This window comes from Toxorhynchites rutilus, chromosome 3 (assembly GCF_029784135.1).
Source record: "Toxorhynchites rutilus septentrionalis strain SRP chromosome 3, ASM2978413v1, whole genome shotgun sequence".
Lineage (NCBI taxonomy): Eukaryota > Metazoa > Arthropoda > Insecta > Diptera > Culicidae > Toxorhynchites > Toxorhynchites rutilus.
The window spans coordinates 153,777,291-153,795,246 of NC_073746.1; the positions used below are offsets into that span (position 1 = coordinate 153,777,291).

Sequence of the window (17,956 nt, forward strand, 5' to 3'; positions counted from 1 at the left end):
ATATCCTTTCCTTTACCTGAAAAAAATGTCACCCTTCCAAACTCGAGCAAACCGCGAGTAATCGGTTCTCTACTTCATTAACATTAGAATTAATGAAAAATGTTTATATATACTTGTAACAATACAGATAGAAGTTTGGCTCCTTTAAACTTATGTAACTGAGCCTGTAAAAATAAACGATTTAATAAAAAAATAAACAATCAGGAGCCGAGTTGCGAGTGGTCCGGGTTTGACAGAAAAAGTGGTCCGGAATCGGCCCCCTATTGTCATGTCTCGTCTCAGCTGTGGACATGCTTCCTTTGGAGAGATACGTCGCTATAAAGATAGTCGCTATAGAGAGCTTTGACTGTAGTTGTAAATGGCATCAAAAGTGCCGAAAAAGAATTAAAAAATTGTTTGTAACAGGATTACAATCGTAAACTCTATACATATTTTTATCTGGCTTGCATTTTCGGCTTACTAAAACTGAAACATATCATGTGTTTTGTTAAGTCAGTCTTTATCCATCATCGCTCAATCATAACTGAGTCAAGACTATCCATATGCTGTTTTTGCGAAATATCGAGCACCAGAATAATAATGTATTCCTTTTTCCCTAACCTAATATTATATACGTACGTATTATGGAGCAAACGCTGATTGCGAATAAAATTTTCTTATTCTTCCGCGCATTTCACTCATCGATTATTTCCCCTCCAAAAAGGAAGCATTTGCATTGAGTAGGAAGATAAGCTTCGCAATCGTTGTTCATCGTGTTTTATTCGGCAATCGGTGATAAACTCGAATTTTCTATGAGTAGGCATGTACACAACTTTGGTAACATCTCGCTGCTCGAAAATTATCCTCCAATTAACTGATGATACTTCCAACAACAAAGGAGAGTAAACCAAAAAAACCAAGAGTAATTAACACTCGAGCATGAAAATGAAATGAGCTCGTTCAAATTACTGCTACACATAAAACTACCATCCCCCAGAGAGGACCCTCGTCAGTGGGTGGAAACAATTCATTTATGCCTTTATTGAATTGTCTTTTACCCTTTCGCTACTATTTTGAACACATTTTTATACTCGCCTCCCCCAGTTCCCGACATGCATATATTTATATATTACCCGGAACACCCTCCTTCCGGTTCGTGTCGCTATGGTTGACTCACTCTTTCATTCTCACGAGTTTTATCTTTTCCCCCACATTTTGCAGGACACTTCCGACATCTCGTACATGTGCACATCGGCAAAAAGCGTATCATCCCATTGACGCATGGTCGCTTCGAGGTGAACAAAATTCTCCACTGGGACCAGGCGAACAATTTCGTGTGAGTGTTTTATGACAAACTCGCATTTTTTTTCTCGGGAAACATGTTTCCGTCCCTTGGAGTGGGTTTTATTTAGTTTATCCATCCTTTGCTGATGTTTTTTTTCTCGTTGTGTTTTTGGGCAGATATTATTTGGGTGTCCCAGAGCACTCGCCTGGCCAGCAGCACCTGTACCGAGCTTCGTCACTGCCTCCGAAACAGGGCACTCCGCCACGCGCCCCTAGATGTCTAACCTGTTCCCACCACCACAGTGGCCACGCTCATGTGGCCAAGACCTCCAATCGGATGCAGCAACAATGGAACGATGATTGGTTGGATGAAGCCGAAGAAGAGCAAGATGAGGAATACATTGAAATCCCTCCGACGACAGCTTCTCCGAAAAAGAAGCGAAAAACAGAAGAGCCAGCTCCCCCACCGACTCCTTGCCAATTCTTTACAGCCACCTTCGCGCCCAACAGCAACGAGTTCGCTTTGATAGAGTGCCTCGGTCCGGTGGTACCGTACAGTGCAATCTTTCGGATAATTACGGACCCAGCCAAGAGTCCTACTCATGTGTTGTTTTATTTACAAAATAATACTGCACTGGCGGAGCGGATATCAAAAGTGGCACTGCCACAAATCAAGTCATTCCCAGTCATGATCTCCGGTGGGTACCATGCCCAGGTTAGATTATTTTTGCCACCCGGACTGCGGGAAGATGAAATAACCCGGTATCCAATGATTGTGCATGTGTAAGTGTAGATGTGAGACGTAATAACAAATTCTACCTTAAATTGTGATACCTTTCCAGCTATTCCGGACCCGGGACACAACTGGTAACGGACAAGTGGCGCATCGACTGGAACACATATCTAGCTGGCACCAAGGATTACATTGTGACACAAATTGACGGACGTGGTTCCAGTGGCCAGGGTTATCAGCTGTTACACGAAGTATATCGCCGCCTTGGCACTGTGGAAGTATCAGATCAGCTGGAGGTTGCAGAATATCTGCGAGATAGTTTGCACTTTGTCGACAAACGTAGAGTCGGCATTTGGGGTTGGAGTTACGGTGGCTACACGGCCGCGCTGGCAATGGCCAGTCCAACGACACTGTTCCAGTGTGGCATTAGTGTAGCGCCCGTTACCAACTGGAAGCTTTATGGTAAGATGCCCCGCATTTGCATACAACATTATCGCTCTACCGGTGAATTAATTCCCTAGATTCAACATATACGGAACGTTACATGGGTCTGCCGAACGTAACCGACAACTACAAAGGGTACGAGGATAGCGATTTATCAAAACACGCTGAAAAGCTGCGTGATAAGCAGTTCCTTATGGTGAGCTCATAAGCGGTCAATTTAGGAAAACACAATTTCTCTATCTACCACCACAAGAAAGGCTAAAGTGCTTCGGGGTGTGGTATATAATGCCCGGAAGCAAGAAAATAACACTTCACACTTTATGTGCACCATTTGTTTCCACAAAAAAAATCCGAATTATATTTCCCCACTCAGTCCACACATATTAAGCAATAAATCATTTAATTACACGCCACTCGGCGCTGTCTGGACACATCCCGGTTTCATCCTTCCTTGTCTCTATTTTGCACTTTCCTTTGCAAACTTTTCCACCGATCGAAAGTAATTTGTCTTCTATTTTATTTATTTATGAACAATTATCGCGCACCAAAAACGCTGAAGGTTCACGGTACCGCAGACGATAATGTGCACTTCCAGCAGAGCATGGTGTTCTCGAAGACACTCTCGGCGAAAGGAGCCCTCTACAAGCAGCTGATATATCCAGACGAGGGTCATAATCTGGGTGGGGTTAAACGGCATCTCTACCGGTCGATGACGATATTCTTCGAGGACTGCTTCCGGAAGCTGGTGAGTTTCAGTTCTACCTATGATTGTTTTTAACTACATAGAGCGAAATTGGTGAAGTAAATTATTACCATTGAATATTGAATGTAATATTGATTGCAATTGAAAAATTGGAGGGTACCCAAAAATACAATATTCACTATATTATAACTAATTTTAATAACGACTGGTTTTTGAAGTAGGATCACGTCTTTGACGAACATGTTGAGGGTTTGAAAAACTGAAAATCAACCGCACCACGAGAAGTTTTAAATTTTGAGAGTTTATTACTCGGTCATTCCTTGATGAATTTACGAAAGTTTTACATCAATCAATTTGGACACTCCCTAATGAATTTTTGCAATATAGGTTATAGATTTGCAATATCAATTCTTCATTAATTATTTTATTAAAATAGTGTCGAAATGAAACTTGTGCCCTAAAAAATGGGTACCGTAACGAATCATCACTGACGTTCCAAGCAACCTGCGGGCGCTCTCAACGATCTAAAGAATATAAAAGATTTCACCATCTATAGAATGAAGTAGCAGGACATATTTCAAGAACCAATCAAGCAAACGGAACCAAATTTGGTGGTTCGATACTCCTCCACCCCTCGGGTTGGTGGGTAGGTTGCATAACTCGAAAATCATTCAAGCAAACGAAACCAAATTTGGCATGTGAAGGTTTTAATGAGCACGAAGCGTTTCTATGGTGATTCGACACTCCTCTCCCCTCTCTAAAGGAGGGTAGAAGGGTTGCATAACACGAGAACTAATCAAGCAAATTGAACCAAATTTGGCATATGGAGGTTTCGGGGGGCAATAAATGTTTCTATGATGGTTTGACAAACCTACTCCCTCTCTAAGAGGAAGGAGGCTGCCATACAAATAAAACATAAACTTCTGCATAACTCAAGTATCAAGGGATCTAGTAAATTGAGCCAAATTTTGGGCGGAACGAAGTTTGCCGGGTCAGCTAGTACCATATATAAGAACTGCGGCAACACACATGAGCTAGGTACAGCTCTCATCGTGATGAGAGAGGTGTAGAAACGGGTGATGGCTAGAGGACAATCATCGAAAGAATGTACAGATTATGGATGCGTGACCACTCCTTCAACATCAGTATCATCATCATCCACAGCCCTCATCTGGGTAGCACCGATGACCATAAAGAAGAATTTACACGCTAACAAACCTTGAACACGGTCGCTACCCAAAAGAAGGAGCTCAGACCGATCATTGATAAGCTCAGTGCCCATCCGCGAACCAACGAAAACGGCCTGAGACTTATAGACTTCAGTGCTTTAGTGCTTCAGTGCTTAGCCATACGTAACACCTTTTCCAGCACAGCATCCAATATGATTATACCTGAAGATCACCTCAGTAAACGGAAACACAAATTGTCCACGTTTTGATCGATGGTCTGCCCTTCTCAGATATCTTCGACGTTAGAACCTATCGTGGTACTGACATCGTTCCAGACCACTGCCTGGTGATGGTCAAACTGCGTTCTAAACTGTAGATCGTCTACAACATAAGACATCAGCGCTCACCACGATACCATCTACGACGACTGCAGAAGCAATATACTCGCAGCGTCTTGAAGCTACATTACCGGGGGTAGACGAACTGAATGCTGCTCCCCCGATGAATGCTGGAACACCCTGAAAGCGGCGATCAGCAACACAGCAGAGACCGTAATCGGATATGGGCAAAGGGGAAAACGGAACGAATGGTTTAATGATAAGTTCCGAGTGCTTCTGAGCAAGAAAGAAGCAGCACGCGGCGTCTTGCTGCAACGAGCGATTCGACAAAACGTGGAACGGTACCGACTGAAGCAAAGCCAGCAAACACATCTAGAGTTTGAGCAAATGAAGCTGCTTTATCGTTCTCGAGAATTGCGGAAGTTCTTTAAGAAACGAATCGTTTCACACAAGAGCTTTGTTACGCAGATCGAAATGTACCGGTACTGTGAACAACGACGATATACCACCCCCGACGATGGGTGAAGCTAAGAAGGCAATCAATCACATCGCACAGCAGCTGGTAGGAAAGGGCCCGCAGCGGGGCTCGTCAATGGAGATCCGGGAAAACTAATAGAAGACGGGAGATCCGGAAAACGATGCTCGCAGAAAATGTCCAAGTACATGGTGTTTTCAAACGTCAAACGTAGGATCGGTGGGATGTAGTAAATCGGAGTTTAAAGAGGAGGATGAACCACGAATTGGCACAGCTCTACGACGAACTCTGCATTCAGAAAGTCGCCAAGGCTGGACGAGTGGGATGGGCAGGACATGTTGTTGGAATGCCGGACAACAACCCTGCAAAGATGGTGTTCGCATCGAATTCGGTGGGAACAAGAAGAGGAGCCTAGTGTGTGAGATAGTTGGACCAGGTGAAGAATGACTTGGGAAGAATTGATGAAGCCAGGGATCGAAGGACTGCAGCCATGGATCGGGTTTATTGGCGATACGTCGTGGAAAGATCCAATCTCAATGCGATGTAGAAGCATTGCTACTAAATGAATACGTGTGTTGGACACTATTTTTCAAATTTTTCATAAGAACGTTCATCAAAATTTTAGTATGAACACTTCAGGATGAATTTTGGATGGCCCTAAAAAAGGCTGATGGTTCATGGTATTGTGTCGCAACCAAGCAAACCATTTGTCATGACAATTGTCATGCGAAAATGCGAGAAGAGAATAGAAACTGAAAGAGGTTGGTGTCGACATCATGCCTCATACCGTATGTTTCTATTCTGTTTTCGCATTTTCGCATGACAATTGTCATGACAAATGGTTTGCTTGGTCGCAACACATACGTAGCCTTTAAAGGAGCATATTTAAAAAAATAATAATTCCCAGTCTTAACAAATGATGTCGACTTTTCTCGAGATACTAAAATAGGAATATCACATTACATCTTTTACATTTTCGTCCGGTCCAATTATTGTACAAGGACGGAATTAACATTATAAATATTTCCTGTTTCCTTAGAGTGCTTCTACTGAGTGACGCAAACAACATGCACAGCAGCAAAGCAACAAATTGAACATTTAAAAGACGGGTGGGTAAATGTGTTCTACTAGTCAAGTCCTTCATTTGAACCCATATTGATGGCGTTTAGAGAAAATATGTAATCCGCCATTTTGTGGTGGCGGCCACTTTGGATTTGCATTATTCATAAATAACTGTGTTCTACTAGTCAATCCCTTTCATTTGATACCCATATTGATGGGGCTTTGAGAAAATATGTAATCCGCCATTTTGTAGCTGTCGCCATCTTGGATTTTCAAGATCATGAAATACGCAATTTTATACTGACTGCAGAGATAAAGGTGTGTTCCAAATTTCAGATCAACCGGTCAACAGGAAAAGGGTCGAATTTAAATTAATGTGTTACAGAGCCATAGACAAATATGTTACATACAAACATACAAATATGCCACAGCTAAATAAAACCGTTTAAAAATTCCAGTATTCTATCAAGTCGAGCGCGATTAGTCACTCATTCACCCGGCGCGACGCTTCCACCGCTTTTAATACACTTCGATAGGCTCTCCTGCTCCATATCCCATTGAAACTCCTGTCTCTCACTCTTGCGGTATCGCACCGCATACATCCCTGGCAAATACAGCAATCTATAAGAGATTGCTGACAATCAATTTCAAGATAGCTTCTTTCCTCCTTGGCGTCCGATGATAGAATGTGGCCAAGCAGGTAAGGTATAAGGTATTGTATTATAGAGACTTTAAACTTTTCAGACTGCTCGATGGCTGTATGGATTAAATAGTTATTGTCAACTTCAAAATACCTTCAAAAATGTAGTTTTTCTGGCTTTGACTGCAAGTATCTGTTCCGAGATTTTGAGATTTCGAATACTGAGTGGCAGAAATGATTCGCACAGCTGAAATGTGCCTCGCCACTACGTTACTTGCTAGTTTTTGACGACATAGTGTAATATAAAGGTAGTTATACATCTGTTTTAAGTGTGTAGTAAAATAGGAACCGCAACCAGCGTGTTGTCGTTTAAGTTTGGAACGGCACATACAGTCAATCGCAAAATTGAGTGTACACCCCGTGTTGGTTTGTTATTTTCTAGTTTTTCGGATTCATTTACTTTTTGAACCCGAAAAACTACAAAGCGTCGCTTCTTCGCTTCGCTTCTAAAGGGTGTGTCATATCAAATTGCATCACGGAAAAAACGTTGAGAAATTTAATTTTTAGGAATTATATCTTCAGCTTTCGCTTATAATCAGATAAGAGTGTATAGATCACGTTGGCCATGCTTCACTGTCAATTTTTCGTAAATTTGGAAAAATGTCGTCGAACGAAAAAGAGCGTCGTGAATTAATCCTGCGCACTCATTTCGAGAATCCGGAGTTGTCACATCGGGACATCGGTAAGATGCTGGGAATCGTCCAATCCACGGTCAGCAGAGTACTAAAACGATACTTCGAGAACCTAACCATCGACCGGAAGGTGAAGAACGGTAAAAATGGACGCTCCGTCAGTGAAAACGATCACAAGCTCGTAGTTAAGCAGTTTAGACGTGATCCGAGAAGTTCGGTCCGGGATGTCGCCAATAAGCTGAATTTGTCAAGTTCATTCGTACAGCGGACCAAGCAGCGGAAGGGCCTGCGTACATACAAGGTTCAGAAGGCTCCTAACCGCGACGAAAGGCAAAACATGGTGGGGAAGACGCGAGCCTGTACACCGAAATGCTGACGAAGCCGCATTGCCTGGTAATGGACGACGAAACCTACGTCAAAGCGGACTTTCGTCAGCTGCCGGGCCTGTTGTTCTTCTCCGCAGAGGACAAATTCAGCGTTCCGGAGGAGATTCGCAAGCAGAAACTATCCAAGTTTGCCAAAAAGTACATGGTGTGGCAAGCGATCTGCTCTTGCGGAAAGCGGAGCGCCCCCTTCGTGATGACCGGCACGGTAAACGGGCACGTTTACCTTAAGGAGTGCCTACAGAAGCGCTTACTACCACTATTGAAGCAGCACGAGGGCCCGACCATCTTCTGGCCGGATCTCGCTTCGTGCCACTATTCAAAGGACGTGTTGGAGTGGTACGAAGCCAACGGGGTCACCTTCGTGCCAAAGGAAATGAACCCGCCCAACGCGCCGAAGCTTCGCCCAATAGAGAAATATTGGGCGATTATGAAGCAGGCCCTCCGGAAGAACCCAAAAGTTGTCAAATCGGAGGCAGACTTCAAGAGAAAATGGATTTCTGTTAAAAAAAACTACAACCTGACGTTGTACAGAACCTTATGGACGGGGTAAAGAGGAAGGTGCGAGCATACGGGCTTGGGCTCAAAGTATGAATAAAAAGAAAATGCCAAAAGTTGTTTAATAGTTTTTATTTTACTGTCTAAAATTTTCAAAAGGATCGGTCTACTGGGCGAATTTCTACAGCGTTTTTTCCGTGATGCAATTTGATGTGACCCTTCATTCATCGTAAAATGGATCCTTTTCACTCTCATGTGGTGATAAGAAAATAATTCAAATGGTCGCATTTCTACTTCATGTTTAAAAAACAAACAAAAAATCTTCAATCCAGACGTGGCAAAGTTGGGTGCACAGTTCATATTTTTCTTAAAAAGAAAGTTGGAATCAGTTCAGAAAGGTTAACAGATAACAAAAATCAGTCCCCTAGTATTTGGTATGGCCCCCTTTGGCGCCCACCACTGCCTGCAAGCGCCGAGGCGAGATTCCTGGTCACTGTAGACGGAATGCTCTCCCAGATATTCTTAATCGTCGTTTTGAGTTCCGTTTTGTTGCTTGGATTTTTATTTTTCAGACGGGTCTTGGTTTCTTTCTTGATTTCCATAGATGCTTAATAGTGTTCAAGTCCAAGTGATCGCGGAGACGTTTTAAGTTGATTAGGACATTATAGAGCAGATACTCCCGCACGAAGAGATCAGGTTGCTTCGGGTCATTATACTGTTGAAAGTAGTAATAACGAGAGACTACAGGTTATGTTTCCAGATGTTCAATTAAGTCCATCGCCGAGTCGATAAACTCCATGGTTCCAGTTGCAGAAGCCGCTATTGTCCCAAACATCAACTGACTGTCGCCGCCTCCACACCATCTGTCTTCCGATTCAAAGACATTGGTTTTCGTCTCAACCGTATAAAAAAACCTTGTTCCAGAATTTCTTTGGGTCTGTTTACATATGACTTAGCAAACTGTAGCCGTTTTTCCATATTCACCTTTGAGATGAAAAACTTTTTACGGGCAACTGACTTCTCAGATTGTTCCTGTATGCTACTCTCCGGATGATGTTTGCACTGACAGGTCTTCCAATGATGCCGACTACTTCAGTAGTCGATTTAGATATGTTTGTTTTAGGATTCTTTCGAAATGTGCGCACAATTACCCGTTCATCATCGGAAGACAGGATCCGTTTGTGTCATCTACCCGGGAGATTTTCCATGGTTCCTTTGTATTTCTATTGTTTATGATTGTCTTTACTGTAGAGTGTGTTCTTCCAACAGCAGCTGCTACTTCCCGCAATGTCTTTCCTCGACAAGTCTTACTTGTTATCATTGTACGTGTAACAATATTTGTTTCTTTCCTCTTACTTTCCATTTTGATAAAAACTTTTCAAACATCAATAAAAACAAAAACTAATACTGCCTAAGCAGTACTTGGATGTTGACATCACACATTGACGAAAAAAGTACCTTAATTGATAATGACCTTACTTTCAAGGTTTGTTTGTTTGAAGATATTTCAGGTGTTTGACGGGTGTTCAATAAAAAATGAGAATTTCTTAAGTGATATAGTAAAAAAAGAAAAAAATATTTCAAGCAAAAACATAACGGTTGTTCTTCAAAACAAAGTTAGTGAATGTTGGCAAAGGAGCCGTGCTCAGCCGTACGGCGCAATTTAGTGGAGATGCTCTCACAAGAGCGCTGAACGGCACTGATGCAACCGGATGCTACTCCGGATCCTCGTGGTCGGTTGCTTGGTGTCCGTAGCCCGCCAATTATTCTTGTACACCAGGGCACTGAGGGAGCCGAAAAAAGTCCACGATCGGACGGCTCTGGGACAAGTTGATCAGGTTCTGTTCCTTGGGTACGTACGGTATCTGTATTTCCTCGAGGTACGCCAACGTTTTCTTGGCGTAATGGGAAGACGCCTTGTCCGACCAGAAGACGTACTTCAGAGATCAGAATAATGTTCCTCTAAGAACGGAACAAGAATCTTCTCCTGTTACTCCTCCTGGTTGATGGCAAGTCCACTCGGTTTGAAATTCCTGTGTCGAAGATTGCAATATACAGTATAACTTTCTTCTCAAACTTATGCTTGTATTTGTACTTCAACCCGAGGGGTTTGGACGCCTTCTCGCTGGTATAGTACCGATTACTGCCGGGAATGAACACATCGTACTGCATTGGAAGGAATCCAATCAGAGTTGGTGAAGAACCGGGAGTAAGTGGAATTATTAGCAACCAAAGTCTCCACTGCTCTTACAACTCCCAAACCGTGGCCGAGCCTTAAACGACCAACTATTAAAAGATCCGTTGATGCTGCGGAACTAGAATCTCCAAAGCTACCTACAATGTCGTGCGGTAGGAGAAAAACAAAAACCACCATCCCTGTTGTTGCCCCAGAGCCTGAAAACTGCTGGGTATACATGTCCCGAATCGATCCAAAAGCCTCTGAAGATGACATACTTTCGTTAGTCACCGAGTGCATTCCGTGCGACGAACCCATAGTTGTCAAAAAGCTGGTAAAAAAGGACGCTGACCTGAATTTGATGCGTTTCGTCTCGTTCAAAATTGGAATTGACGAAAAATATCGGGAAGTGGCTCTATGTGCTGACACGTGGCCTGATGGAGTATACTTTCGTGAATTCATCGACTATCAAGATCGGAAAACTCAGTCGGGGTTCTCCAAAACGCCCCGTCTGAAGTAGAAAAGCAGATTGGACGAGGAGAACGAGGAGAATATGTACCCAGCGATTCACATCAGCAGCAATCATCAAAGTTTGTACAACCGGGATGCAATAAACAATGTACCATGGGAGCTCTCAACTACTCCGACCCAGTCGTGCCACACGCCGGACTTCATCCACCTCGGATTGACCCTTGCCGTTCAAGTCATCCCGGTCCTGTGGTCGGATGTTGGGGGAGAGTCTCCCAACCTGACTCTTCAGGCAAGTATGCATTTTATGATCGCTCGTATCTGCCTGACTTCGTTCAAATTTCCAGCCAATTTATATGGACTGATCAGCTCGATGATGAGCTTCGATTACTGGGACGCACGATTAACGGCATCATGGAAGCCCCTAACCCGTCCAACTCAGTCGAGCCTTGTAGCCAGCGTCAGATTAGCCGTCCCGGTCCTGTTGTTGAGTCTGGGGAAGGGGTCTTCCAACGTGCCACTCTAGGCGAGTACGATTCAATCGAGCACCATTCGCAACCTGATCTGCCTCTCATTTCTAGGGGCAACGACACGACTTCCAATGTTATGTGGCTGTATTATCAGAATGTACGCGGCCTAAGGACGGAAATTGACGATCTCTATGTAGCAGTATGCGATTGTAATTACGACGTCATCATGTTGACTGAATCCGGACTTGACGACAGCATCAACTCCATACAGCTATACGGAGCTGAATTTAACGTTTTCCGTTGTGACCGTAGTCCTTCCAACAGTTCCAAGTCCAGATTTGGTGGTGTCCTTATCGCAGTAGCTCGTCACTTCTCTGCTGTATCGGTTCAAATGAGGAATGGAAACTCTTTGGAACAGATTTGTGTCTCCACTATTTACCATACGTGGGAAAAGGATATTACTTTGCGCAGTATACATTCCTCCCGACCGCAGTCGTGACGTGGGGGTTTATGATTCCCATTTGGCTTCTGTGCGTGAGCTGTGTGACCGTGCGTCTTCTGATGACACCGTATTGGTATGTGGCGATTACAATCAGCCTCATATTGCATGGGAATTACATGCTAACTCTGTTGTTGATCTGAATCCGTCTTTGACCTCTGCGGCGAGTGCTGTTCTATTGGATGGAATCACCTTTCTCGGTCTCCAGCAGCGCAACTTCATTCGTAATTTTCGTGGCCGAACACTGGATCTGGTTTTTTGTGCTCCCGATATTAACATCGCTATCAACGAATCTGTATCGCCACTGCTAGCGGTGGATTTGCACCATCCTCCGTTAGTATTATCGTTATCGGATACAAGAGGAGCAGTGTTGGCCGTTGAGGATCGGAACGAAGGCGAACAAGCGTTGAATTACGCAAAAATTAATTTCGCTGCATTTAACGAGTTTCTGAGTAGCTACAATTGGAACGCTCTTGGTCAGGACGTTAACGACATGGCGACGCGTTTTTGTGAAATCGTTTGCAGCTGGCTCGTGACGAATACCCCACGAAGGAAACCTCCAATGTCTCCAGCTTGGAGCACTCCACTTCTTCGCATTCTACGGCGCGACAAAAATTCTTGCCAACGTAAATTACGCCGTCGACGAACTGTTGAAACCATACACAACTTTCAACTCGCTAGCAGTGTATACCGACGCCTTAACCGTGCCCTCTACAAATCATACGTGCTTCGTGTCCAGACAAACCTGCGTAGAAATCCAAAGAGCTTCTGGAAGTTTGTCAATTCCAAGCGAAAAACAGCAGATATCCCGTCTAAGGTGTTCTCGGACGCTCAGGAATCGTCCTCCGTTTCTGAAATGTGCGATTTATTTTCAAAATACTTTGCATCGGTGTTTGTCGCTGAGGCAGCCACCCCGTCAGAAGCCGAGAGAGCTGCAGCTAACATTCCAGAGAGTTTAATAGACTTGGGACCATTCGTCGTTACCCCACAGATGGTTGAGAAGGGCGTAAAAAAATTGAAACGTTCAACAGTTCCTGGCCCAGATGGCGTTCCAGCTATAGTTTTTTGCCGCTGTGCTACATCTTTGGCTTTACCGCTCTCCCGTATTTACACAGCTTCGCTGAGTCAAGGGGTTTTTCCAGATGTGTGGAAGCATTCCTTTATGTTTCCCGTGTTTAAGAAAGGTGATAAGTGTAACGTGGCTAACTATCGTGGCATAACCAGTTTATCTGCCGCCTCCAAGCTTTTTGAGTTGATCGTGAACGATGCTGTCTTTTTCAAAGTTAAGCGTTATATCTCACCAGTACAACATGGCTTTATGCCAGGACGCTCGGTTAGCACCAATCTCCTCGAGTTTTCGTCGTTTTGTATCAACCGTCTAGAGGAACGCGCTCAAGTTGATGCTATCTACACCGACATAAAAGCCGCTTTCGATCGAATTGACCATCGCATCCTACTGAGAAAACTATCCCGTCTTGGTGCTTCCGACGAATTCATCAACTGGCTGAGATCATACCTGTCTGGAAGAACGCTCCGTGTCAAGCTCCTGTCTCACACTTCATCTCCGTTTGCTGTTTCTTCGGGTGTTCCGCAAGGCAGCAATCTTGGACCACTGCTGTTCGCGATCTTCTATAACGATGTGTCGCTTATTCTAGCATGTGACTGTGTGTCGATATATGCAGACGACTTGAAAATCTATCTAGCCATCGAAACCCTCGAGGATTGCCGACGGTTAAAGAGCCTGCTCGACCAGTTTGTGAGTTGGTGTCGCCTGAACAAACTAACTATCAGTATAAATAAATGTGTCATCATGAGTTTCCATCGAAAAAGACAACCAACTATATTCGACTACACGATCGATGATATTATCTTGGAGAGAGTCAGTCAGGTCAATGACTTGGGCGTAACTCTCGACCCTAAGCTCACTTTCGACGCACACCGATCTGCATTGATATCCAAGGCCAATCGTCAGCTTGGGTTTATTTCGAGAATCTCTAGGGACTTTACTGATCCCTACTGCCTGAAATCTCTCTTCTGCTCGCTTGTTCGGCCGATTCTTGTAGTATGGAGCCCGTATCAACACATGTGGATCGTCAGGATTGAACGGATTCAAAAATGGTTCATCCGTAGAGCGCTTAGGAATCTGCCGTGGCGTGACCCGCGGAACCTGCCGTCATATACAGCTAGATGTCGCTTACTGAACTTGAATACTCTTGAGCGTCGTAGGCGTATTCAACAAGCCACCTTCGTTGCCAAACTTCTTTGTGGTGAAATCGATGCGCCTAACTTGCTCGAGAAGATGAACTTTCGCGCTCCCAGTAGAATTCTACGATCCTCGTTTTTGCTGCTACCGCTTGCACATCGTTCATCGTATGGTCAACATGAGCCGGTGACGGAAATGATCAGAACCTTTTCATCCGTAGAGCAGTTTTATGACTTTGGAGAATCATCACTACGCTTCACCGAAACCGAATTGAGAATCCCGATGTGTTTAATGTTATGTTTTAATGTTATGTTTTTGTTCGACTATTATACTAATTTTTGTTCATCAAGACGATTTTGTCAGATGAATGTTATATCTAAACAAATAAACAAATAAACAAATGTAGGACATTGACAGCGGAAAACAACTCTCGTCGTCCAGCACGAGTGACTTCCCGCGATAATTCTTCGTCATGCACCGGCACTGAGATTTCACGGTCGCCTTCTGCTCGTCTGTATAATCTGGGGACCTAGCCTTCTTCCGATAGACGATGCCCTCCTTGATGATTCTGTGGGTGTAGGAATGAGAGCAGCGAAATTATCGGCCGGCATCACGCAAATTCGTCCTTGTTGTCGAACAGCTTTTTCCAGCTGCCAGGATCCGGTAAACAGTGCTGCATGGCACAATTTCGTCCCGACAGTGGTCTACTGTAAGCTTTTTTTCTTGACTTTTATGCGTTTCGAAGAACCGTATAACGCGCTCGCGGAGTGTTTCGACGCCATCTTTGATCGAACTGACAGCACCCGAGCGAAAAGAAACGTGCAACCCGTTTCTAGGGAGCCCAGAGAACAATTCTCTCGGTGAGAAAAAAATTACGCTCTTTACTTTTTTACAGAAAGGTACTGAATCATTCTCATTTTTTTATTGAACGCCCGTTACTCAATTTTCCAATGCTTCAAATTGAGATGTTTTCATCTTTCAGGGTTAAATAATTAGCCAAAAAACTTTTTGCGGAATTTTATTGCGCGTATAGCTAGTTGAATTTGTGAGTAATTAATAGGCATCAAAAGAATTAATGCCTGGAAAATATTTTGTACCAAATAAATGGAAAGTGTCGTCAAGTAGCACGTGTACACTCAATTTTGCGATTGACTGTATGTTTGTTATTTTATTCTTGCCAGCAGAGCTAACGATGAGCCGGAGCGGAAAACAAAAGAAGTTATTGTTATGTGCGCGTCGGGCTACGCAATTATAAATAATCATCGGACCCTTGGCCTAGTTTATGACTCTGGTTTCGAATGACTTTCTCGGTTGCGCTGCATGACGTAGTGGGAGATATATTGCCTTAAAGACATTTGATATTGAGATGTGGGTGATTTAGCGATCTGGACCTACGGCGGGTGTACCATTAAATGTTAAGTGTTTTCATCGGTTAACATTATGGTGAACAACGATTAGTCGTTGTGTAACACTCAGAATCGACCGTTCTACGTTTCTTTGAAAGTGCGGTTGCCACATGAGCAGCTTTACCAAAAATACAATCGACCATTTGTTCGGAAGTATTTCAAGCGAGAAAATCTTTTGGTTGGTTGAGAATATTTCACCGTTTCGAAGAAATTGCCCTGTTTAATAGAAGGAACAGTGCCAATATAAAATTTTAACGAATACCGCAATGTAACAAATGTAACAAATACCCGAATACGACAGGTGCCCGATTGGAACATCTACCCGAATGCGACGCTTGGCCGAATGCAACATTTACTCGAATGTAACAAATACCCGAATGCAACATATATCCGAATACGACATTCACCCGAATGTAATATTTTCTCGAAAGTAACATTTACCAGAATGTAATATTTACAGCTATATTCAATTAGAACCTTTTCTCCGTTTTAATCATGATAGGAGTTATTAAAATGATCATATTTATATATCTACTGGTATCCAAAAACTCGTGTATAACGTGGGTAGAGCGAAAACGAGGAAAAGCGGCGTTGCATACTATATTTTCCAAAGTTATGAAAAAGATATATAGTTTTCCTTTTGATAGACTTTCAAATTCGATTGTGAACATCATTCAGCCATTTGAATCACGTAGCCCATACACGTAGAAGAAAGTTGTCAGTTTCAAGCAATCGACATAAAATTCATAGAATGAGATATTGAAATCTGTTAAGAAAGAAAGAAGAAAAAACAGATAATGCGTTGGAAGCAGATAAAAGAAAAGTGTTATAACACAACAACAGATTCTAGAATCCACTAAGTTATGGTAATGCAGTGGTTGGAACTTGTTCGCGCTGCCAGCCGAAACTCTGTGCTTTCCCTGACCAATCCCGTTTCTATTTTGTTACCGGTCTGAATGAAGCCTAATAATTATGGACAAAGCGGCTATTCTATCGAGACTGAATATTTTACCCTTGGCTATAGACAATGCGGACAAAACGGAATGTTTGATCGCGAATTGGGATTGAGAATACTTGCTGACCCGGCAAACTTCGTCCCGCCCAAAATTTATTTTTCGTCATCACATCAACGTTTTCTTATTAAGCGCAAGTTCATGGGTCCAATCGCAGAACTGTTCATTGATTGATCTTCTAATCTACCCTTTAAAATTACCTTTTACTATAAAATTCCTAGTAATTCTACAAAAACTCGTCATTATAATATCAGATTATTTTTAGACACAATTCTCGTTCAAGATTTTTCATCCACTTGCAAATAACATGTTTCTCCGTTACATGGAATAAATGTTTTATACAGAAAATATGATAGAATGAAGACAGCCCAAAATCGACAATTCCTTGCTCAAATTTTGCTCTCATCAACACATTCGGCGATCGATAGACGATATAGGAGTGCGTTTTATCACATTAAATCCATTTCCACTTTTGACCGAAGACCAATTTCGTTAGCGCAGACATCAGATGGACAGAACCAAAACGCCTCCCCCCCTCCCCTTTGAGAGAGGGAGGAGTGTCTTACCACCGTAAAAACATTTATTGTACACTACTACCTCCACATGTCAAATTTGGTTTCATTTGCTTGATTTATTCTCGAGTTATGCAGAAATTTATATTTCATTTGTATGGCAGCCCCCCTTAGAGAGGGAGATGGAGTGTCTAACCACCATAGAAACATTTATTGCACCCTAGAACCTCCACATGCCAAATTTGGTTTCATTTACTTGATTAATTCTCGAGTTATGCAAAAATTTGTGTTTTTCATTTGTATGGGAGCCCCCCTTTAGAGAGGGGGAGGGGTCTCGAACTATCATAGGAACCTTCCCCGGCCCCAAAACCCCTACATACCAATTTTCATGTCGATCGCAATTTTATAGATATAGATTTTCCACAGCAATTTTATAAATATAGCAATTTTATAGATATTCCATAGCAATTTTATAGATATAGATTTTAGCATGTCTGAAAACCGCCTTGTATAATTTGCGCTGGTACAATGAGGAATTCAGTATGGAATCGTTAGCTATGGAAAGAGGAAGGAGGATCATTTTAGTTTATTTTATGTTAAGTGGTTAATTCAACGTTAAGAAAAAAAATGAGTAGATTTGGAGAGGCTCTTATGGGTTCAGTACATCGTAGGTTTTCATACCATTCGGTACTGAATGGTTGTGTACGATTAAATCACAAACAAGCGTTGTTGATTTTGTCAAAGACATACAATGGTGGTGGTAGAACAAATAAAAAATCATCTGTGGCGGCAGTAAGTTCTAAAAGAAG

General features: G+C 42.9%; 1 protein-coding gene across 2 annotated transcripts in view; it reads left to right on the forward strand.

Moving 5' to 3' along the window:
* The window catches only part of LOC129774401 (inactive dipeptidyl peptidase 10), a 502,809-nt gene that overhangs the window by 471,513 nt on the left and 13,340 nt on the right, over positions 1-17,956 (forward strand). For both annotated transcript variants that reach the window (XM_055778134.1, XM_055778135.1), the window contains 5 exons: positions 1,201-1,315; positions 1,441-2,046; positions 2,106-2,458; positions 2,518-2,636; positions 3,000-3,185. In XM_055778134.1, coding sequence (XP_055634109.1) covers positions 1,201-1,315; positions 1,441-2,046; positions 2,106-2,458; positions 2,518-2,636; positions 3,000-3,185 — 1,379 coding nt within the window. The remainder of the gene's footprint in view (positions 1-1,200; positions 1,316-1,440; positions 2,047-2,105; positions 2,459-2,517; positions 2,637-2,999; positions 3,186-17,956) is intronic.